We start from the raw sequence: 24908 nt of genomic DNA on the forward strand, positions 1-24908 counted from the left end.
TGGGATTTGTTCCTGCCGCGCGTTGTTTTATTGTTTATTAATCTCATATCCCCGTTTAGTCAGCCAACCTGGGAGACTATTTAAAACGCATGAAACGGTGTCAGTGCTGCATATCCAATTTTGTATCCATGATATATCATTTCCAATACTACAAGATATTACTTGAAGGGAACCCTCTCTGTTTGGGGACCTCAATGTAATTTAACTATATACTAACTCTATATACTCTCTCTCTCCCCCCTCTCTCCCTCCCTCTCTCTCCCCCTCCCTCCCTCCCTCTCCTGTGCTTGAGCGCTGAAGTCGGAGGCGCTTCTCGGGTATTTGCCAGTGCGCACTACAGTATCGCTTCACATCACACTGTCCGGACTGTTGCTGCGCCCGGAGCACCTGCAGGCGCGGAGTTGAGGAGGAGAGAAAAAAAAGGGGGGCGAAGAAGAGCCGCCACAGATAGCGGAGCAAGGAGAAGGTACCGGACCCGGCGGGAGGAGCGCACCATGGCCGCAAAGGAGACCGCAGCGGCGGGCTTCGTCAACGTCAGCAGGGAAATCACAGGTGAGCGAGTTTTTCTTTTCTTCTTTTCTTCTTTTTGTTCTTTAAATATGAAGTATGTTTTAACCTCCAACCGGGAAAGACAAGGGCGTCTTCGAGGACGCGTGGGCTTTAGTTTGATCTTTACTCAGCTGCTCTTTAAATCTTTGCAGCGCGTTTGATTTGAGAGGAGTTATCGCCGCAGGAAAGCGCAGGAAAAATGCCTCCCGAGGCAAAACCAAGAGTTAATGGCTGTTGGAGGCTGGTGAAGATTGTAATCCCATCGATCTCGGAGCGGCAGTGTTCACTTTCCGATTGATTTGGCGCAGGCTACAGATCTGCCGTGGGATTTATCGCGCACAGGGGTCCTGTAGTGCTGTCAGTTATTTTTGTTTCATTATTTTTTTTTCTCTCCCCTAAGTGTTGCTGTGCGCGCGCGCGTGTGTGCGTGCGTGCGCGCGTCGCGGATCTCTCGAGTGCATTCGTTAGAGTTTTCATCTCTTTCAGCTCTGCGTGTGTGCGCGCGTGGGAGTTATTGTGCCACTGGGAACGCTTTGCGTGCAAGAAGCTGGCAGCATGGGTTCAGCTGCGCGCGCACACACACACGCACACACACCATGTTGGGATGATGTGGTGATACAGAAGGTGTGTGTCTCTCACTGCTAATTATCCAGACGAGGCGAGTTAAATCCCGCCGTTTACCAGCTCAACCTGGTCAAGCTCCGTCTGTCTGGCCTGGTGATAAGAGCCAGGCGGCTTTAGACTATTAACACACCTGCCAGTGGAGGAGGAGCCGGGTGGGAGGAGATGGGGGGGAGTGAACAGATCCATCAAAGTGTCAAAAAGGCAGTGGGGATGTGGGAAGGGATTGATGTGGGAAAAGTGGAGGGACTGACCCCGTCCTGCCTCTCCTTCCTCAACCCTTCTGCCCCTCTTCATCCCCATCGGGAGCAGATGCCGAGGTCACCCCGCTCGGCCTCAGGGGCACCACGGAGTGTGTTAAAAGGTTTAAGCGATTGGGTTTTACCCAGCTTAACGTCAATAATTCTCTGTTTGTCTCTGGCTGATCCTTCCTTCGATCTGTCGGTGTGATCCATCCATCCACCCCCCCTCCCCTTCCCCAAACCAACACCTCACCAACACCTCACCCCGCTCGTTCCCTTCCTCGCCCTCCCCACATCTGCTGCTGCTCACCCGAGTGCGAGAGCCAACTTCATGGTTGTTGCTGGATGCGGAAAGTGAGAATTATGGCTGTGCCGTAGTGAGAGTGAGAGTTTGGGAGATTGTGACACAATGGAGAATCGTGACACAGCATGACGCGCTGTATCACCATCTGGTCGGGCCCATATTTAGCAACCGGGGTGGCCCCCGTTCGAAATGTGGACCGCGAATATATATTCACACAGCTTGAAGGCATATGTGTGTGTTTGTGCAGTCTGAGCATGTAGGTTGACATTGTGTGCGTGAATAGCATGTTGTATTATGTTTGAGGAGATGTAAATGGAGGAGGCCTCCCATTGCGGTTCAGTGAGCATCAACAGGGCCATGTGGTGGGATGGAATAAGAGGCCCCTACAGATTGCAGCTCTGGAGCTTGTGGTCTGTTCCATTGAGATGAACCGATGCTTCTTTTTTTTCTCCCTTTTGAGGCTAAAAATAACCCAGTTATGAGTCCCCTTCAGCTAGCGGTTGCAGTGTGTGTGTCTGGTTGTCCTCAAGTTTGCATCTTTGTCGCTGTCTACCCGTCTCTGTGACTGTTCACCCCTGTGCGGCTGTCTTTTAATGGAATAATCCAATTGTCTATCCCTAAGCTGAAGATCAAAGATCAAACACGGCGACTGATTCATCAGCATCAACATGGTGATTTGACTGAGATGTGGGCACATTTTGGGTGCCTGGTACAATGCTGTATTAAAACACTGTAGAAATCATATTAATGGAATATCTCAAGCAAAACCGCCACTTATTCATTTTCATATTATCAGCTCCGAAAAGTGTCCAATATTATCGGACTGTCGCCACCCAGTCAGCCACAGTGCACTATCTACCTGGTAGCCTAAATTAATTATAAATTAACATAAAAAGCTATTTGCAACATATTCAATTATTTTTTAATTTAAATGGATAAATGGTTTAAAACGGATGCACCTGCCCATATTCATGTGTTGTCCTGAAAATAGAACAAACTGCAGAGGTTGTCGTTGTGCGTGCAGGTAAACAAAATGATTACACTATAAATAAGAACAAACATAGGGAAATATGCCATTTCTTATTAGTTCCCACTCAAAGCCTGTCAAGAAGTGATGCTCCAGTCTGGCTTTCTCTCTCTCTTTCTTTGTCTCTCTCTTTCATGCACATGCGTCCCTCCCGCTCCCAAAAATAATGTGTTATTCTTATTAAAATAACGTCCGAGCAATGAGACTTTGGTCGGACATGAGCACGTCGCCTCCGATGTCCATCCTGGGAGGTTTTTGGCCGCAACAATCCTCCCGAACAGCGTCGGTGTTCCTTGGCTGAGCTTAGCTTAGTATCCCACTCCACCCATTTTTGCACTCCGACAGCATTGGCTCGTGATGGACAACAACAGAGCACAAGCACAGATATCATCTGATTTACTCCGTGTTCTTCTCCCTCGCGCCTAAATAACCCACGATGTAACTCGATTGCTGTTTGTTTCGAGGTTTCGGACGTGCACTGTGTGTTATTGTGATATGTGTGTCATAGCGGCTAACGTAGCCTCCGGCGGCTAGCCTCCTGTAGAGATGGGGATCGGCCACAGAGGTCTGGGATGCTCGCTTCTTTTTAACCTCCCACCATTTTTCAAACTTCACACACTTCTCTCTGGAGCCACAAAAGGCATTAGCAGTAGAACTCCCCAGGGTTAGAACAAAATTCAGCCCTGGCAATTTCCATCTGAACTATTCCCCCTTTTGAATAATAAACGTGACCTTTTCCCCCTCCACCTTTTTGCCATTTTGGTCCACTATTTTCCATTTAACTCATATTTTCATTGAATTCAGTAACCACTGCACTTGCCATATAGGTAGACAGTTTGACACTGTGAAACCCCGAATCTGATGTGCTGCCGGCAGATAATTTCTTTCCCCACACATTGCATGTGGAGGCCTTTCCCATCTGGTATTTGCCAGCATTGATCTTTGAAAAGATTAGCTCACAACCTACTCCAGCTGATTGATTGATGGATGGCTGTCATGATATTATTGGTTGGTACTAGCTGATGTAAGCAGGGAGCCATGTATCGGATTTTGATATAAAAATACGAAGAAATAGATTTTCTTCTGTACATATTGTTAAATAGATGCACAATATTATTTGATCTAAAAGAGTAATAAAAGGTATCTTTTTATTGTAGATCGACTTAAAAAAGTTACTTAAATGATGAATTGATTGTAAAGAATATAGTTGTCCATCATTGTGGATTTCTAGCACTTCTTGTCCATTTTGGCTTAAATGTTGAACCTGACGGTTCATACTTGACTTTGGGCAAATTATACCTGCTGAGGAAGTGAACCATTCTTCCCGGTGTTTGAATGAGTGCTGTCTGACACGTCACCCACCCAGGTGTTCAGGTGATCTGTTGATTTTTGAAGGTCATACCATTCAAATCATTTTCTGGAGCGTTATTCATTTGTTACGTATATGGGTCTATTTCGTTGAGTCATACTTCCTTTTATAAAGCAGGCGAGTTCGCTTTTTACTCCGTGCCATTATAACATTCAGCCATTCCACTTTTACACGGTTGCACTGAGCTGCTGACTGAATTTTCAGCACCCACACAACCAGCTTGTTTATTGTCTTATCCATCAATATTTGCTAACAGTTTCTATTCATTCTCGGCATTGTCGCAGCAAAAGCCCCAATGTTTTCTTTTTTGCTCCGTTCATTTGTTGCATTGAGTCACTTCATGAATAGTAATGTGTGTGTAAAGCGATGTGTAATTATGTCCTCACGTAGAGGACATAACACGTCAAGGAATGACTTTATGGGATCCATTTAGCCAGGTGTAAAGGGGAGCCCTGGTATTGGACCGGTATCATCTAATATCCTGATTTAAGATATCAGAAGTGGTATCGGCAGATAAAATCAGTACATCCTTAATGTTTTTCCACTCATTTATTCATGTTTTCTCCCCCCCCCCCCCCACCCCCCCTTTCTCATTTGTCACCCAGCCGTATACTTAAACTTATGGATTTCCACTGTAAAAGCTTTTTACAGTGTTTCTGAGTGCATCTCAGGGCGGTGCTTTTCATTCTGTTATGTGTTTACATTATGTAATTTTCTATGCTCTTTTCTCCAGAGAGCATCAGGAAGGTGCTGGACAAGCAAGCCATTAAGTTTGTGCGAGCCATCAAGCAGGACACCAGGAGCGGCAAGACAGAGGACAGGATTCTGGTGAGAGACGCCAACACCCTCACAACCAACCCTCCCCCTCTCCCTCCCTCCCCCCCCCACCGTCCTCTGTCACACCAGGTCACAAGAAAGAGATATTCATAGTTAAAGTGAAACCGTCTTTCACGCGCGAGGTGTTGAATAGGGAACAGAATGGCACCGGCTCCTTTTCAGACAAAATGGAAATCAATGGAAGTTAATTGCAACAAATTGAAAGAGCCATAAGAAGTCACAGATTACGCACCCTGCGACACACAGCAGACGTGTTGAAAATCAGGCTTAAGACAGATGCTGCCTAAGCAGAGCGAAGTGGACATGGCCTACTGAGTCCATCCTCAGACTTTATTAGATGTGGCAGGGTGGCCTTAATGCCACGGGCAAGAGTTGTGTGTGTGTGTGTGTGTATGTGCGTGTAAGCCTGACATGGTGTACATACAGGGGCCTGATTCTCTTTCTTTCTTTCTTTTTTCATCTGAAGAAGAAGCTTGTGTGACTGTATGCCAGAGGGAGTGTGGGTAGCCTGCGATGTGTTCAAGGAGATTGTGCGAGCCAAGGCCACCTCTGTTATTGAGAAATTGTCTATTAGTCAGCCACATTAGTGACTGATCGGTTACACACACGCAGTTGCTATGTGCGAGCTCATTTCCTTCCCCTGAAGACGGCAAAATAGATGAGCTGATAAGCGAATCAAAACTATTAATCAGTACTTTTCTCAGTTTTTCCATCTCTGCTATTGTTTCTTGTCCGTCTCCCTCCATGCCTCCATCTATCTCCATCATTACCAACCCCCCTCTATTTTTATCTTCTCCTCCCTTTGTTTCCTCTCCCTCCCTCCTTATCTGTCCATCTCGATTATCCTCCCCCCGTCGTCACCCCCCCCCCCACCACCACCACCACCACGCCAGTCGCCTCTCACTTTCTCTCTGCCTCTCCCCTTTTTGCCCTTTCCTCTTCCCTCCATCTTTACTCAAACCCGTAAAAGGGTATCGAGCTCCTCTTTCCATCAGAAGCAATTCAATTAGGTCTCCGCCTTATGAGGGTTTTTTTTTTTTTACTATCCAAATGGGCCTTGGCTGCTGCTGCTGCCACTGCTCCAAATTCTTTTAAGGGAAGAGAGGCGGAGATGGATATAAGCATTCATTCTAGCTCCTTGTCAAGGTCTCCCCCTCTAAAAGGCAATCTTTTCACTCTAATGGATACATTTGTTTGGCTATATGAAGGGTGAACAGATGAGGGAGTTTGTAAATAGACTGTTTGTTTCAGTCTCTGTGTATTGTGCATAAAACATCCACTCATGCTTAAAAATGTCACACAGGATAGTTAGAGAAACCTGACTATTTTATGATTGCGTTCCAATACTGAGGTGAAAATTAGTCTTTTTGCTAAGTCGGAAGGCTTTTGGCCTCCTTCTACCTCTTTTATCCTCCCTTTCATTTGGATCCTCCCTTCACGGCTGAAATAGATTTAGCAGGTAAAATCTGAGCAGGATCACAGCTTTCTTCTACATTCCTTTGATTTGTTAAGTTTGTGGATAGAAGCCATATTTATTTATATTGAAGCTATACATACACACACATCTTTCTTTTTGCTTTCTTTTCCCTCCGGAGACTGCTGGTATCCGGCTGTCTGTGTGTGTTGACTGTACCAGCCATCATGCTGCACACACACACGCACATATATGTACATACACACACACACACCCTGAGTCCCTCCACCCATCTCAGACAGACACAGGGAGGGTTCAGCATGACATCCAAACAGCACCCAAGGCAATGCGTTGGGGAACATCAACATCCATGTTTCCATCATGGAGCATGCATGCACAGACACACACACACACACACACACACACACACACACACACACACAGGCGTACAGTTTGACATGTGCACGAGGCATCTACACAGACATGCATGGTTCAGAGCCTGCAAACTTGCCCGCATACAAACTCATACAGCCATTATTAGATCACCCTATTTGAAGATTAGAGGCAACTCAGAAAACAAAGCATCTTCAAAGGAAGAGAGGGGGGATGTTTTTTATGGAAGAGGAGGGGAGCTAACCCCACAAGAGGAAAGGGAATGGGGGAATGAGTGCGGGGAGGAGAGGGGGGAAGGAAATCGCTGATGTGTTGTGATGCCCCAGTTGCCGATCTGATTCTTCCGCCACTTATTTATCCCGATCGGTCACTCTGTTTCATCCTCAGTTGACTCTGCGGTTCCAGTGCTCCCACCTAATAATAATGGCTCTATTACTGGCTGAGATTGCCACTCTTTGACAGTCCTGAACACACTCCGGTCGCTTCAGACGCTTATTTCCGCTTAGGTCACGCGGCGGCTCACTCGTGAGACTCTGGTAGGACTGAGGTTTGAGGTCGAGTTAGCGGTGCAGCGTTTAAGGACTCGGTTGTGGTTGCGTGCTCACTGGGCGTGTCTGTTTTTGCTTGTTAACGGCAGGGATGTTATTCAGAAAGTTGGTGGAAGTACTCTAAACAAATTATTGCCCACCATAAATTATTAAAAATTGTTGCTTTATTCCACATGAAAAACAAGTATCCATGATCCTTCTTATTTCATTTATCCATAAAGACAGTTCTCTGAGTTCCTTTGGGCACTAACGGTTAAAGCTATTTACAGTTAAAGTGCACTTTGAGTCATCTGCATGTTTTCTCTCCATTAAGAGGAAATAAAAGACATTTTTTAGTCGCACGTCTCTTTTAATGGAAGAGCAATTTCGACACGAGGTGCAGAGAAATATTTAATAACAGTGTATTTTGGGTGATGGATCCTCGTTTTGTGGCTTTCTACAAACTAATGCTGACTTGTTTCCCTATGCACATCAAATCTAGGATTCTCCAGTGATGAGAGGTTTGCCTTTGTCCACAAAGGTTCATGATTGAATGTGGCTTTGTTGTTCCAATTCCCTAAACTCGACCCTCAGTTTGCTTAACTGACTTATCAATGCTTGTGTAGTTTTCTTGCCGTTATTTTTTCCTTTCTGTCTTTTTTTTTTTTTTTTTTTTACAAGCCTTTGTGTATCTTTTACTCCTTGGGGCTTTTTAACCTCTCCTGCATGAGTTAGTGTTTCCTATCTCCCCGCTGTGCATCTTTTTAATTATTTAATTTTATCGCTCTTTGGAATTGTATAATTGCTTCAGTTCCTCAGTGCTCTGTCCGACGTAAACCGCATCACTGACTTTTTTCTGTGCTTAACTGATTCACTCACCCTGGGGTAATTCGGCGGTGGTAAATTCATGTCTTTGGTGTGAGAATGGGCATTAAAGTGGTATTCCAAACTATTTGACAGCTCAAGTTCTGTGCCGTCGACGTCATTGGAAAGATCAAAAACATTCACGTAGAGAGGAAATCATAGAACAACCTAATGTGTAAAGTCCCTGGTGATCATCATCATAAACAACCTGGCATGGGCTTCACACATCTCCATCTCGGTGGGAAAAAAGCTCATAAACAGCTGAATTTCTCAAGGAAAACTCAAAAAAGGCAAAATTCCCCTGCAAAGTTGTTAACTTTTACAGAGGTCAATGGCATCCTGACTGGAAACATTACAAACTGGCGTGGGATGTGCATGGCCCGGGACCAGAGACTCCACAGCAGGGTGATTAATACCGCCCTGAACATCATCGGTACCCTATCTATTCGAAAAAACCAGCGATATCGATGACGAGAGGTGCCCGTGAAGAGTTCAAAGGATATTAAAAGTCAAAACCCACTCCAGCCACAAGCTGTTCACCTCACTGCCGTCTGGCAAGCAAAACAGAATTACTAGCTGCTGTACCACCAGACTTCAGCACAGCTTCTTTCCTCAAGCCATCCTCCACCCCTTTTTTTTTTTTTTTACGTGTTTCTTATTTAGCCAAAATGGAACGAGCTTAGCGATGGGGAAAGGCTCAGCGAAGGGTGACGTAACGCACAATCAACATGTACCGTACATTTTAAAAGGCAAAACGAGGCCTTGCATTCAGCTCCGCTTTGTTGCAGGGACTCCAGCTGTGCGTTGGACTGTGAAAGAAAACCAAGCAAAGCAGTAATGCACAGACAGCCCCGTGCTAGCGGTGGAATTTTCTCAACACTTACATTTGTGTGTGTGTGTGTGTGTGTGTGTGTGTGTGTGTGTGTGTGTGTGTGTGTGTGTGTGTGTGTGTGTGTGTGTGTGTGTGTGTGTGTGTGTGTGTGTGTGTGTGTGTGTGTGTGTGTGTGTGTGTGTGTAATGGCAAACATTACCACTGCATCATCCACAATTTTCTTTCCACAGCTTTTCACTGCGAGATGCTCAGCGTGGAGTCATTTTCTCTGCAAGTGTTCGGGAGTCACATCTGACTGTGTGCACTGTAATTAGGGCTTCCTTTTGATTATCATGTCGGTAGCCTTTGGTGGACGGGTGATGAAGCTGACCTTCTCTCTTCCCCCCCGTGAGAAGCGGAGAAAGTGTGACTGTGTTTATTGTCAGGGCTGAGAGGCAACTCAAAGTGTATCTGCCTCCGTTTTATCTCTCCATCCTTTTCATTTTCTCTCTCTCCTTGGCTCGCTTGCCCTCATTGACCTTATCCTCCTCCTCTCTCTCTCTCTCTCTCTCTCTCTCTCTCTCCTTTCCTCATCCATTTCAATCCTCTCACATTCACTGCTTGGCTCTATCTCATCCCACTTTCTCACATTTGCTCATGTTCTTTTCTTTTTCAATCCTAGCCCCTACTTCTCCTCCATATACCCTCTCATCTCATCTCTAACATCCATCTATAGTACAACCACACAGCCCCTTCCTGTTATCTACCTCTCTCTGTCCGTCTGTCTGTTTTTTGTTTTTTTGAAGAGGTCATTTTGGGTTTCAGAGCACTCTCTTTGCCAACTCTTTGATTTAGACGCTCTCCCACTGGTTGGTTCTTATGAGAGAATCTGGAACAAGAAGTGTTTTTGGGCTTTGCATTTCTTTCCTCTTATTTCTCTCTATCTTTTTTTTTTTTTTTTTTTTCCCCAACCACTCTAAAGTCCACTTATATAGCAGGACCTGGGGCATCTGTGCTTTCAAGCCCCCTGTCACTTACACAGACACACATGCACGTAAGCTGACAGATTGACTGATGGCATGGTTGTGCTCTTGTGATGCTGAGTCCACTTGAGCGATGGTAGCCGACTGTGTGTGTGTGTGTGTGTGAGAGAGAGAGAGTGAGTGACAGGGAGAGAGAGCGAGAGACAGGCGAGTGTAGTCCAAAGCCAGCTTAGCAAGCTATTGTGCATCATTATACGTGCATGAGAGTCCAAACGTGTGTGTGTGTGTGTGTGTGTTACACTAGCATGCCGGACTTATGCAAATGTCTGTATTGGAATGTTTCTGATTTTGTGCTGTGTGTATGATGTGCGTGTGTGTGTTTTAAAATGCCCTTGTGGCCGAGCCAGAAATACCACAGGCGGCCAAATCTGGCACTGATCCTCAGCTTGTTCCCTCAGAGGCAACGCTGCAACACACACGACCCGGAGACGCACTTTGATTTGCAGCATCTCGTTTGAAGTGCGAGACCCAGAGCCTGACGGCTTATGATTAATATAAGCCCCCGCCCTCTGCCCTCTCTACATGCACACACACACACACACACACACACACACACAGCAGAAAAAGAGATGCATTTGTTTGCGTGAACGTACTGTACACGCACTCTCCCACCCTGCTGGCTCCGTAGTATGCTTCAGGGGACCGGCTGGCTCTTTGAACCAGTGCTTCTGACACTGTACCGCCACAGCAAGGGCACATCTGCAACCAAACCCCCCCTGAATCGTCTTCCCCAAGCAGTCCTCCTCATCACTTTTCGAGATTGCCGCTTGCCATGTTCTTGGCCGAGCAGGTCAAACAAGTCGACCATCTCATCTTGGAGGATTTCCTGGGTGGAAAATGAATCTTTCGTAGAGGCTTTTAGGATTTCCGAGTGATCTGTATAGGGGAATGTTGCCAGAATGCCACATGAGGGGAAACATTTAACGTTTGTGGCTAGTGGGGCTTGACTTTAGCTCTTGCTATTTGCGTCAATTAATATTAATAGCTGAGTAATGTATCCTTATGACTTGATGCTTCAGGAAGAAACTCTAGTTGTTTCACCGGTTTCAGACAGCTCATTTCTCTGCAGCGTATTTGTGCAGCCAAGACTGACCTGGAGGGGGTCAAGTGGGCTGAGTGGTACTTGTCTGGAGGGTTGCACCCAAGGTTTTAAATAACCTATATCGTAAAAATGTACACTCATGAGAGCTATACAGCAATATTGCAAGTATGAGAATTATATTATATTATCATAATTATTATAATTGTAGACATGTACCAAAATTTATTCATTCCTCCATAGAAATTCTGAAATCTTATTGAAGAAAAATAGGGCAAGAAAGTGACAAATATTCAGTATATCAGTATCTTCAAATTTGTATTTAATCTGAATCTATCATACTATAATAATTAACTTTAACTTCACATTTTATTATAAGGACAATATTACTGTTGTACTTACATTTTTCATTATTCTAGTCATCGCATTCAAAAGTGTAATTTTATTTAGCGTTGAATGTTTTATAATTTAACTAGTTGACAGCTCTCAGTCTCCCGTTTAGCTGCTTTGCTAATGTTATGGTTTCACAGACTGATATGACAAGCTCATACACGATTCCCATGTTAAATGCCCAAATCTACACCAGAAATCAACATGTTTACAGCCTGGTAAACAAACGGTTTAAGTCTTTAAAGCCAATTTCCCTGTCCATGACAACTGCATGGGAGGGGATATACATAACTCGCCCGTTAAGATGATATTAAGGCTTAAAGAGAGGCATAACTGAGGGTGTGGCTGCTTTGTGAGGCAGGTGGGATGCCGTACCAGGTCACCAGTGATATAAATATGATAAGTAGAATTAAGGGCTTCTGACTATTATTTCTCATTTGCGAGCTGTCAGTCAGAACCCTGGACTGGGCTGGAAAACGATGTGCGTAGCTAACGTTGATGAACACTGGCACATAATTATTTGACTCACGGACTCATCTCTGTTGGCCTTTTGACATTAAAAAGAATCTTACCTTACCTTTTTAAAATATCAAATGTATTTTTGGGGAGTGAGATGCCAGCGTACAACTGCTGCTTTGCAATACGGTGTACCAACAGTTAATTGAGTAATTAAGTATTTGTTGATGCAGCTTTTAAAATCCAACACTACGTACACACAGCGGGTCCAGTCCTCCGTCTGTGTCCACGCAGGATGCGTTCAGGCACAGTATGAGTGTAGGTCATCAGCGTGTCGGCAGAGCTCAGGGTCCAACACCGTGTGGTTTTGCATGTAAAATGGAAGAAACTAGACTTAAAAATATGATTTTGATTGAATTTCTGCGGGTGAAACATGAAGTGACCTTTTTAAATTGGAAGGTAGACATTGTTGCAATGACACGCACCCTGTATCTGATACCACCCGTATGTTGAATAGATAGCCCTTAGATTTTTCTTCACTGTTGCAGGTATCACATCCGAATAGGCAAAAAAATAACAGTCTTGAGTATTGATTGTCTCTAATGATTCTTCAGTGGGCTGTAAATGATATATCAAGTGGGGACGAACCCTGTACAAGAGGTCTTGTTCAGCATCAGAGGATCAAATCGGCACCCGTCAGAGATTCTGCATTATTGATGCCTCTGTTTACCTTACGAGATCGAGAAGATCCTTTCATTTTTCATCACTATATTTCACCTCACTCCTCTTCCTCTTTCAGTGCGCCTCAAGTTCCCATCACATTCCCTCCGCACCTTCCTGGATTTATGTAAGAGTTTTCAAACTTGTCAAAGAGCTGTGATTGGACTAACAATCTGCTGCGAAGGCCCCCTCCACCAGCTTAGTGTGGAAATGTTATTCTCTTGGTGGGAGTATCACCCCGTCTCCTCCCTTTTTTTTTATTCTGTTGTTTTCATTGCTCTCACTCTTCTGTTTCTTCTCCGTGGGAGTCTGTTACGGATGTCGTTACGGTTAAGACACAGGTTTGATCTGAGACGCCAGCTTTGCCGGGAGTAGGTGTAGTATCTGAAGGCTTCATTATCAGGGGAGAAATCTGGTGTCTCTGTCCTTCTATCGTCTCCTCCTGTCTCTCTCCCTCTTTCTTTGTATGTTTCATTTCCTTTCTTCCTCTCGCCGCCACACAGCGGGGCGCCATTAGCCATTCAGCACAGAGAGGCCTTGAGGAATTGAAAGCGACGGAGCAGAAAAAGAAAAGAAAAACTGAAACGGGTGAAGGAGACAGGGGAGTTGGGAGGAGAAGGAGGAGGAAGAGGGAGGTGGCGAGGGCAAGAGGGGATGGAGTGAGGTGTTAAGGCGGGAGCAAAACCAGACAGGGCACTGTGGCCCGCAGTGAGATGGAGGGATTAGGGATTAAGAATGAAGATGGAGGGAAAATGAACCGATTTCCATGGAGATGAAGAGAGATGACGGAATGCAAAGGAGGGAATTTGAAAGAGCAAAAACCCAAGTGTGGCCAAGAATTGGAGTGAGAGCTAGGAAGGGATAGAGATGCACAGTGCATGTATGGGGTATGCTAATTATGGATTGAATTATGAATGAGATTAATTACATAGGCAGATGTGAATATATTCACATTTTCTGTCTCTTACTTTACCCCAGAACCTTTAAAATGGTAATTCCTCTCTTTTGGTAGAAGCACACCTCTCTTTTCGCTTGCTCTTCCCGTCCTCTTTTGTCCTCTTTGTCCTCGTTCCCCTTATTATCTTAACATTCGTTTTGCTCCCTGACGCAATGTGGCGTCTGCTGAATAAAGTGCTACTTAGCTTCATCAACACAACTTCAAATCGGAGTGTCATGTGACTCTCAATCTCGCCGCAGCATTTCTTACACGAGTGCGCCCTCGTCGTTTATTAGCTTGCTAATGTCTGGAGTACTTAGCATGACTTACCAGTCATTGGGATGAGCCGCCGAGATGATTTGCCATCTTTATGGGGTGTTTGTGCTGTGATATTTTTTTGCTTCGATTTGCATTTCCTGCTCTGTGACAGAAAAAAGAAATGAATGTGTTCTCTCCCCTCAGGTCCTGGCAACATGGAGACTGTATCTCTTTGCTGTCAAAGTGCCCACCAAGGTAAATGCACCCCCCCTCGCTCCCAGTGGAAATGTATGGCTCTCACTTGCCGGCCTTGATCTCGTTGAAATTCCCAAGAAATATGACCAAAAAAAAGCAGCAGACTTTCAGAGTAGGACAGAAGAGATGATGATGAAGATTGTAGTGATTATCTTTTACATTGATGGCAATCCAATGAAGAAGATAAGGTTGCCGGTTGTATAAAGTTAGGTTTAAATCAATAGTTTGACATTTTGCCAAATACTTAAGGAGAGTTGGATGAGAAGATCTATACTACTCTTAGATTTTAGCGGCAGCAGTTGCTTAGCTAAGCTCATTGTTGTTTTTACACTTTGTAAGTGCATTAAACAGTGAGAACTGATAGACAGTTTATTCTTGTAGCTTCCAGTCTTTGTCCTAAGCTAAGCTAACCGGCTGCTAGTTGTTTAGCGATGTCACAATATCAGAAATGTATTAGTCCATACCAATAACAGTAAAATTCCACCATTCTCGAAAAACAAAATAAATACAAACACTTTGAGGGAGTCTAAAAGGTCATAATTCCTCTCCAGTATCCTTTTTATATTGCTGTGAAAACATCATATTCAAACAACTTTATTCAGGTTTATAAATTACATTTTAAAAGATTACATTTGAACACAGTATGATAGCATTATATTTTACCTTCACGTAATACTCATTTTTACTGAATAGAACTTGAACACATCGTTAAGAAACTCAATGCAACCTCCTATGCTAACGTTTGAACACTGATTCGTAGCTGGATGTGGCATTATTAGGCACAAATAGGATGTGCATCAATAGTGAGTTTCCTCATCCTTTCGGATTTAACATCCCATTAGTCTCGAGCCCTAATGTAGAAAACGAACGTCGTCAGTTTTCAGAAATTTGGCATCGCCATGGTAACGAATTATCGCTTACTGTGACATCCCTACTGTGGATTAATACTTACTTTACAGACATGAAAGTGGGATATATCTTCTCCACTAACTCTCTGCAAGAAAGAAATAAGCATATTTGCGAAAATGTTGTCTTAAAGAATTTAGGTTTATTTTTAACTTTAAACATTACAACGTTACATTCAGTGTCTCCAAGTACCTGTAGAATTAATGGGGCTTGCATTTTGACTGTCCCAATTGTTTTGTTTTTCCTCTACACAAGTCTTTTGGTCGACTTTCCCTTTTGAGAGTAACCTTGCGCACAAAATACCCAAATTTGATCAAAGCCTCAGTCTGCAGCTCTCCTGAGTTGCTCCCTCCCTGGCATCAGCTGGACTGGGAGTCAGCAAGCCAACTGCTGAAACTGAGACGGAGAGCACCCAACATATTAATAATCCCTCTCATTGCTTTTGTGTTGATTGATGTTCACAGCGAACAGGGTCATATTTTTTGCATGTTTTCTGTTCGGTTCAGCCCACCTCTAGGTTTGGTTTAAACACGAATGATTATCCGAATGCTTGTGTTTCTGACTTCTTTTAAACTACGTTAATGTGTTCCCAGAACTCAGCAGTTATTCCTGCCAGTATAATATTAATTTATTGATATAATAAGGCCCAAACCATTAAAATATGACCTAAGTTTTAAGAATAAAAAGATAAAATAAAAAGAATCCTCATTGTGGACCACAATTATTATTTTTTTTGCCGTTTTCAGATGGAGGTCACCTTCAACTTTTTGGAAATCCGCGCGATGAACACCTATCCAGAACACCAGGTGACACTCTGCAACTCAAATAGTTTCCTGCAGTTTTTCACAGCAGCATAAAGTGTTTAAAAAAACCCCTGCCATGTTCGTATCTACAGGTTGTAATCGATACAGACAAGACCACCTACTCGCTGAGACTACAGACCCAGGACCAGCTGGATCACATGGTCAGCCACATCAACTACGCCCTCTCCCGAGTCTTCAACAACTCCATTTATGCGTAAGCATCCCTGAGCAGCCTCTCCTCCTCGAGCAAAGAAGCAAGTCTTTCTGTTTTTGTGTTGTACTCGCTGAGCAGCGAAGACAAGTTGGCCGACGTTAACAGCACTCGACAGTGCGTTGGCACAAGTTGGCAGCTTCACTTTCGTGCAGCTTTTCACTTCAGCAGCCAAATGCATCCTTGTGTTTGCTGGAGTTTCTGCTTTCAACCCATTTCTGTGTCACGGCAGGCTTTGACACCCAGCAATCAGTGGGATTAAATCAGCCATCTGACACTGAGTAGGCTGTTACCTGCAGGCATTGTGTTTGCCCTTTTTTTGTATTCTTTTTTTAAAAGCAGCTTATTTGGTTTAAGCAACGAGTAGTAGAACATACAGTCCCTGACGGAGCAGCAAACCCAGGCCTCCAGGCAGAAAGCCATCCTTACACATCTGAAGTGAAGCTGTGTACGTCCTCTGCTCTTTCTAAAGAGGGAAGCACAGAGGACACGCACTAAAGAAAAGCCTGGATAGAGTCAAGTTCAAGCCCTGGAAAGTTGCAGTCGCATCGCCACGTGAATGTACGGATGATCAGGCAAGCAAGGCAGAGTGTATTCCCCTCTCTCTTGGGTCTCATCTACAATTTCTAAGAGCAATGGGATTGACTGTGCTCAGACTATTGACCTGCACAAGGCTATCTCCGCACTCTATCATCTTTCAGAATGGCTCTTTTCCATTAGGGGCCGCGGCAGATGATTGCTTCCAGTGAGAACATTTAAAGAGAATAAAGAGAGAGAGGGGAGGGCAGTTGTGTTGGGTTTGATTTTGCAGCCTTGTAACTGATTGGTGCCGCTCTATTGAAGTACACAATGCAGATAGTATCGAGATAACGGGCACGCTCCAGAGGCGGATGATGATTGTCGAGATAAGGTGGGGGATTAAGGTCACGGATGTGGTTAGGTGTTGTGTGTGATTTGTTGACAAATGGGATTAAGGATGGTGTGTGTTGAATGCGACGGTGTAGTGGTGTAATCCTATCAAAATGCCGAAGCAGGTAGAGCACAGTGTTATGTGCAAACACAGTATTTTCTTTCAGACTTCAGGTTTTCTGCTCACTGGATGCTCGTCGGAGAGATATATGTGGGGGAAAAAAACAATCAGTATGCAGAGGAATCTGCTTTTTATTCTATAATTAGTTGCAGCAGGGAGTGGCGGTAGCTTAAAAAGTTTCCCAGGGATCCACATTTACAGTTTGCGTGTTATTTATTCACAATCCAAACCAGTGACGTAAGCACTTTTGACTTTGCAGACTTTCCATCTTAATTCTGACTGGAGCAGCTATAATCAATGGAGCACAAGTCTGCTACAAATAAGCATAAGCAAGACTGTTTTGAAGGTAGTATGCAGCTGTGCTTTGGTTAGCAACACAGTTCGGATCCGAGTCTTTGTAAGTCAAATGCCCTTTTTAGAAGCCTTATTTACGGGGTTGTCTGAGAATATATTTTTATTTCCTGTTTGCAGGAAGGGTACTAACACAGAGTCAGTGTGTTATACTCTTGAATCTTTCGTACCTGGAAGCAGCCTTCCGACGTCGTACTTCATGGCGTCTCTTGGGCACCAGTGCTCCATTTATGCAGTTGGGAGTTCAGTGCCTTGCTTAGGGGCACTTCAGCGATAGCAGCTGAGGGATTGGGAAGCATAACATTTACTTTTTCCCCCTGCAACCTGTAATTGGGACCTGATGGGGTTTTTTTTTTAATTACACCACTGCTTCTCAAAATTCAACAATAGTGTCCCTCCTGAAATTATTGATAATGAAGCCTACTGAAATATAATGAACGTCATTAGGATTCATCCCTCTGGGCACCATGACTCAATGTTTATGAGATGAAATGTCCTGATCTGGACTGAAGTCCTCATGACTCCCTACTGCCTTTGGTGATCCCGTGACTTTTCCTCTAGCGTCCGTCGTTATCTTCAGGTCCTGAAACATCTGCGGGTTCAGTTTGAGGTGCAGGTTGCATGCTGTCATGACAATAACTAGACCATTTTTTCTACAAATCACACACTGAGGCCCTCATCGTGAGCATATTGGCATGCTGACTTGAGCATTTAGTTCAACGCACCGCTGTGCCTAATTAAGGGTGCTAGCAGGGGGCACTAGCTCTTTACGGAGCCGCTAGCATGACTGTAGCTTCTATTGTTTGATCCGATTTTCCCTTTTCCTCTTTGTCTTCCAGTCCTCCTATTTGTCGGGCAGAGGGAGACGCGACTGAAGGAAGTCACAAGTTTTCGCCAAACTCTGAATCCTCATTAGAGGCCCAGAAAACATGCGGTGAGTCGCACAACACATACAGACATATACAGTTTCACTTCAGAAGTCCATCCACTCGCAGACTCACTGACTCGCGCCAAATCACGACTCATCCTTAAGTGGGTCAGAAGACCTAAGTTTCTGGATGCACTCCCATTCTGCTGGTAATCCCATTAATCTACAAGAAGTGTTCTTTCATGCTGCAATACTTTCATCGCACCTCCAATATTTACAGCTAATCTCTCGCTCCCTCTCTCTCTCCCTCCTTTCTGACTTCCTCTTTCATCTCTGGCCTGCACTCTTCCTCCTTTTCAGTCTCACATTCCATCCCTCTATCTTGCCCTTTCTCATCTGTTCTGGTCTGGCTCGGATTGATTTGTTGTCTTCTCCTCTCAACCTTTAAGGGGGTTTTTCGGAGACCTACGCAGCTCTTTGTGACTACAACGGAATTGGCTGCAAAGAAGAAGTGCAGTGGGTGAGGACACTATACCGGCCGGACAAAACCACTTCTGTGTTGTTTACAATACTCCCGGCTCTTGTACCTCTGAGGGAACTAAACTTTATTACTGTTACTGTCCCATATCTCTCCCTGTAATGTTCTGTCTTTTTCCTCGTCTCTCTCCTTTCTCCTCTTATTCCCCTCCTCCGTTCCAGGATGTCGACACCATCTACCACTCTCAGGACAACAGGGAGTTCAATCTAGTGGATTTCAGCCATCTTGACAGCAGGTGACACAGTTTATTGACATCTTTACCAAAACCAGGCTGATTACCGTTTGCCAGGATGCACTGATTGAAAAGACATAATGAACCTATACTGAAGTTAGACTGCAGCAGCATACAGTGCTGTGTGTGTGTGTGTCTGTACCTCAGCACATTAGATTTTAATTGAAGCAGTGGATACAAGGATAAAGTGCTGACTCTCAGCCTTAATTTGAGAATGTATACATCTGCATCAGGGGACATTTCATTGGCTGTCTTTAATGCACAGTAGTTATCTGGTTTAGTCCTTTGTGATGCTTTTCCCAAACTGCATTGCAGCCTTCTTTATTTTTTCCTGTCTTTAGCTCAATGTAGATGTTATTCCCTAACACGTTTCATGATTTATGAATATGCAAGTGAAAACAAGTTGTCTCTTACGTCACTGAAAAGTGCAATTTGCACCTTGAGCTCCCAGGTCTCCATGTCACACTTGTTTACACACGGTTTTAAGGTGACATCATAGAAACTTTCCCCCTTCCCCAGTGGAGGAACAACCATCTAGTGTCAAACTCATCATTCACACATCATTGTAAAAATGAAGGTCAAACAAGGTGAAGTAACGGTGAGCAAAACCGAGTGGACGGGGACTCATTCTGGGGGAACAAATGATTGGCCTGTCTTTTTTGACTCTATAGCAAATCAATTCCACCTTTCCCACACAGGGTTTTGTAGCAACAGAGGTTGGTGGGGGAAAAAGGGTGTTTTTATTAAAAACATTTTCCCTGCAGTGGAAAATAGACTGCAAGGCTAGTAGCAGGGCAAACCCAATGTTGTCCACAACAATGTATATGAAACAGGCCGTGGAGTGTAATTCTCGTTGTCCAATTAAAGTTGTGAGACTCCTTGTTTGCAGAATTCCCAAATACTCTTCACTTCCTCTCGCAAGGCCTCGAGACATTTGTACAGTTTGTTAAGAGTGATGACGTACGAAAGTAAACACACTCGCCATGACGACGGCAGAGTGCAATAGCTGGTCAAACAAGAGCATTTAAAACAAAAGCTGGTGAATGCAACCGTTGTGCTATTAGTGAGAGGTAGGTTAGCAAATGTCTCATATATGTTAACGTGTTAAACAGTCCTGGAGCTCCACTTTTCTCTCGAGGCACACTTTTCCAATCCGTCTGCATAACAAGGGGAGGACAACAATGTACAAAAATCTTCTTTTGTAATCAGTAGATTCAAAATTGTAGAAGATAACAAATGTGAAAAGATTGTTTCCCCCACCTGTATCCATAAGACATGGACAGGAAACGTGTGTGTGCACAATACTGGGCATGTTGTGGAAGACAGCAACCAATACCGCTGTAACTTGAGCATGAATTTAATATCAACCTACTTTAGTAAAGCATGTGATGCACTTCCCCCCCCTCCCCTTTGTTTGGGTGCATCGTAAACGGATACATGATATATGCTCCTCCACTGAATCTCTGACAGAGTAGCTACTCAAGGAGCGTTCGCCGTCCCCAGTGGTCGATGCCCATGCCGTGGGACCTCGGGAATGTAACTGAAGCTGAAATTCAGCACTTAAAACCTCCCTGTCATTTCATCTGAAATCCACCGGGCCGGAGTACAGAACCAGAACAATAGGAACACATCATTGTCCTAATACTTTCTGACTACTCTGTAGTTTTTGAAAGAGTTTTCGTCCTCATTCTGCATCATGACGTTTTGCAAAAATGCATCTCATCTGTCAGCCCTTGTCTCATCTGACGTTACAGTGGCTGTATATCCTCCCTTAAGAATGTTAAGTGTATTGGTCTGCCTCCCTCTCTCTCTCTCTCTATCTGGCTCACTTGCTGTCCTTTCTCTGTTCAGATCTCTCAGTAGTTTGGAAGATCATAGAGAAGGGGAATGATAAGCTTGTCAGAATGCAGGGCTCGGAAACGGCTGTAAAATGCCATATGTCTCCTCCTCTACCTCCCTGCTGGCATCTTTTTTTAAGTCCCCCATTTCCTTCCCCTAGACATATTGAGGAAGAGCGTATGTGTCGCTCGAGTGCTGCTGATCATAAAAAGATTTGACAGCTGACATGCAAATGGAACATTCAACCCAGCTAACTTGTCTTTTATGTGAGGAATGTTTTGTCCCTAGAAAACCCTGGGGAATTGTTTCTACTTTTCCTGTGTAGAAACTACGCTGCAGACCGGAGAGGATGTATTCGCACTTAAAAATGCGTTTTTCATTATAAGGGCGAAGCCTTGCTATGCTGCTAAATTGAAAAAAAGAAGCCATTCATAGAGACATGATTGCAGCAGCAACTCATGAATATATTAATGTCTTTTATGTTGAAACCCAAAATCACTGCGTCACCACCGTTGTTTTTCCTCTAATATTTTATATAGTTTGTGTAATACAGAGAAAGCCTTTGCAGCTGCCTGCCCATGCTGTTTTTTGGGGGGTTTGGTTTTAGATCTTCTTTAACATATTGTTCCCTTGAGCACACAATAGAAGAGAAGAAGACTCTTCTCCCAGCTATCCGAAAGTTTTAACCCAAAGTCCAAATTGAAACAGGCAGCAAAGTTTTAACAAAAGTACACTAGGGATCCCAAAAAAATGATGCGAGGAAATGATCGAGAACGGGTGCAAATGGCTGGAGAAAGGATCTAAGGGATTGGTCTTTCCATGATCGTGTGCCAGAAGCTATTTGTGTTGCGTTTGCTCCCTTCAGCCCCTACATGTCCTTCCACATTTCCATCCTCTCGATTGGAGCCCGTCTACCGTTACCACGAGCGACAGGGCAATGCCTTTTCTGCTGACTGCTGTTCGTCCAAACATCGTCCCGACTGAAAGCGGACACCTTTTTCTCTGGCCTTGTCTCATCCTGTTTCCGTCCACTTCCTTTATTTTCTCCCCTTTTTTCATTTTCCTGAGCCCTTCTTTTCTCTGAATCACTCCCTCTTTCTCTGAATCACTGTGGGTTGACACCATGGTGCAGAGGGGCCTCTGCATGTGTGTGTGTTGTGTGTGTGAGAGACATTTTTACGCCTTACTGCCCAGAGAACGCGTTGGGGCACCTCTTGGCTTGACAGTCCCTCCTCTGCATACAGACACATACACACTTGCTCACTGATAAGTCTGGGTGGCGTGTCCAACTTTTCTCCAACTCTCGGTCTGCTTAGTTCCTTCCTGTCAGTGAGACAGGAAGGCAGCTCCACAGCTCACTGCTACCATCTGCCTCAGCTGTCACCGCTACAGGACCGGAGTCACGGCCCGTACGGGGTGAGACCCTGGCATTGATTAATCACCACACAGTTTATCGCTGCACTTACCAAATGGTGAAGATGGTCCTTTAGGTCCTACAACCGGCCAGATTGCTGTAAAATTTCTAGGAATATTTATAATCCCAAGAGGATGGTTTTGGACTTCTGACCTTTTCAAATCCAGTGCCACCAATTTGGTCAGAATATGCGCCTTCCATGGCTAGGGTTTCCTCACAAAGACAATGAGACAAAAATTGTCATTTGTACACTGAATGGGCATATAGCATATCCATGCTCCCTAGTCAGAATGAACCTTGTTTATTGTGGACACTTAATATCCTTCCCTTAGCTTTATGCTCACGCTATTACATAATCTAATAGGTCTATTGCCATGAAATGTGCCAGGCACAGTCGTGGACCCAGAGAGACTTTGATTTGAAGGACCCCATGACCTTTTTCTCCTGTAGCGTCTCAAGAGAACCCTATCTTCACCCTAATCCTGGTGAAGTCTAAAAATATCCAAAACACAGTTGTCTTTTGTGCGTAGTGTGGGCTGGTGTAAATGTCGGAGCCTTCAGGGTTTTCTAGAAGGTCATGTTCGGAGTATAAAAACGGACATGGAAGTGGGCAGCTCATGCTAGCACCGTAGCACGTGTTGGGATCGTATATTTGGTGCTGCATACAGGTGACAGACATTTCAATATGTCAGAACCATTAACTAAGCTTCGTATACAGACTGGAATCTGGTGTAAAAGTACCAAATTCAGTTCTCCAGCACCTCTACAGCTCAACATTTACATCCTGTATTGTGGTTTAATGAAGTCGCCAGGCGCAGCCTCTGCCCTCGCTGCAGTCTGGTGAGGTTTTAGGCTGCATTCATACCAGATCGGGTCTGGAGCTGAACCAATCGACTTTTGGACAAACCCGTTACGCTGCAGTGGCCAATGAAGCTGCACATCCCGACCATGATGGAACAATAATATGTTAATCTCAGTGAGGTCAATGGGCCATTAGTGACACTCCCAACAAACAACCCTGCAGCGAATCGATCTGTTAGGCAGATTCATTTACCTTTTTGGACCGAGCCAACTGTCTGATCTCACTCTCCCGCGAGAAAGCGAAGACGCTTACGTCCCAAAATGCTGAATGCATTAACACCAGCAGGCAGCCCGAATGTTAACATTGGCTTCCGGTTTCCCCCCCACCGAGATCGATCCGTGTGAAGGAGCTGGCAGATTGCGTTGCCGCGCCGACGCGTCCTCATGCTCACGTACAAGACGACGCGCATAAACGCCGCCACGCTGCAGGAAGTGAGACGACGCAGAGGTCAATTTCATGTCCTGCTGTCAAAACATGAATCAACAGTCGGTGTTGATGATGAATCCTGACACGTGCATCATCTGCTCACACACACACACACACCGACCTGCAGGCAGTCAGAGTGGACTGGTCTGATGGCTGGCATTGGTAATGAAAAAGGAACACAGCCTGTAGCCATTTTACTCCCCTGAGATACACTGTAATGTCCTGGCTGCTGCAGTCACTGGCAACAGGACTCCTCCCTGGCTAGATTTCTCTTCCTCTCTTTCTCACTTTGTATTTCCCCTCTGTCTCGCTACCCTTCTTTTTTTTCTTTCTTCCACTCTGGGCTTATTCTCTCTCTTTCTCCCTCTCCCTCTTTCTGTTGCTGCTTGTTTGTCAGATGATGTATAGCAGGTGTAGCAGCAGCGTGGCTTTAGTTGGACCTTGGAGGATTCTAAAAAATCTCTCACTACTCCTTTCTTTCTCCCCACACACACACACACACACACACACACACAGGACGTCTGTGGGCTGTGTGTCGTAGCAGTGGATGTAGCCGTGTTTGAGGTCTGTAGCTGGGATCAAATGGTGGCTTTATTGAGTAATCCACTGACCCAGGCATTGATCTTTACATCTTTTTTTTCTCTCTCTCTCTGCCTCTCTCTCTCTGTGTCTCTCTCCCTCTCTTATTTTCTGCTTCTTCTCAGCAGGGCTGCAGTATCAGTCATCTTTTAGAAAGCAGCCCTGCCCATAGTATACTCCCTGTCACTATGATGGACTGCTTTTTACCAAATGGGGGAGCAAAGAAAAAGTTTGGCCCGTGATAATGTGGATTTATGGATCAGTGACATGGAATGGTGTGTGTTTCCATTTCAGGGACTTGGCGGTGATCGTGGCATCCATTGCGTACAACACCTGGTTCACCAAGCTGCACTGCAAAGACATGCGCATTGTAACTATGTTTTTTTTGTCTCTTTTATCAACCTTCTTGCCGGACTTGTTTGTTATCAGATTACATTTATTACATTGAACAAGCTTCTTCATTTTATCTCCACAAAATTGAATGCTACTAAAAACATAATCAGATTTCCTGTGCCTCTGAATACTGCTTGCGTTTCGCTCGCCCTGCCGACATCCGTCTTCTGTTTGAAACGTCTGATCCCTGTGGGGTTTCGTCTCCAGGGGTCGGAGGTGGTGGACCAGGTCCTGCACACAGTCAGCAAGTCCAACAGTCTGGAGGAGCTCACTCTGGAGAATGCAGGACTCAAATCGTAGGTTTCCTTTTTTTCCCCCTGACATCATCAGCGCTGCCTGCCACCTTCCTGTGAATCTAATTTCCTCTCCTTTTCTCCGTCCCCTCACACCTCCGGCCTCT

General features: G+C 44.7%; 1 protein-coding gene across 5 annotated transcripts in view; it reads left to right on the forward strand.

Annotated features, from left to right (window-relative positions):
- The first annotated feature begins 365 nt into the window (after window positions 1–365).
- carmil3 (capping protein regulator and myosin 1 linker 3) overlaps window positions 366–24908 on the forward strand; it is a 71795-nt gene continuing 47252 nt past the window's right edge. For 4 of the 5 annotated variants that reach the window (XM_084007665.1, XM_084007663.1, XM_084007664.1 and 1 more), the window contains exons 1-10: window positions 366–552; window positions 4846–4940; window positions 14006–14056; window positions 15709–15768; window positions 15858–15979; window positions 18197–18291; window positions 18675–18745; window positions 18925–18998; window positions 24410–24485; window positions 24716–24804. In XM_084007665.1, the coding sequence (XP_083863791.1) occupies window positions 495–552; window positions 4846–4940; window positions 14006–14056; window positions 15709–15768; window positions 15858–15979; window positions 18197–18291; window positions 18675–18745; window positions 18925–18998; window positions 24410–24485; window positions 24716–24804 (791 nt within the window). In that variant the 5' untranslated portion in view covers window positions 366–494. The remainder of the gene's footprint in view (window positions 553–4845; window positions 4941–14005; window positions 14057–15708; window positions 15769–15857; window positions 15980–18196; window positions 18292–18674; window positions 18746–18924; window positions 18999–24409; window positions 24486–24715; window positions 24805–24908) is intronic. The other variant, XM_084007666.1, reaches the window with a different exon arrangement.

This window comes from Eutrigla gurnardus, assembly GCF_963514095.1.
Source record: "Eutrigla gurnardus genome assembly, chromosome: 4".
Classification (NCBI taxonomy): Eukaryota; Metazoa; Chordata; class Actinopteri; order Perciformes; family Triglidae; genus Eutrigla; species Eutrigla gurnardus.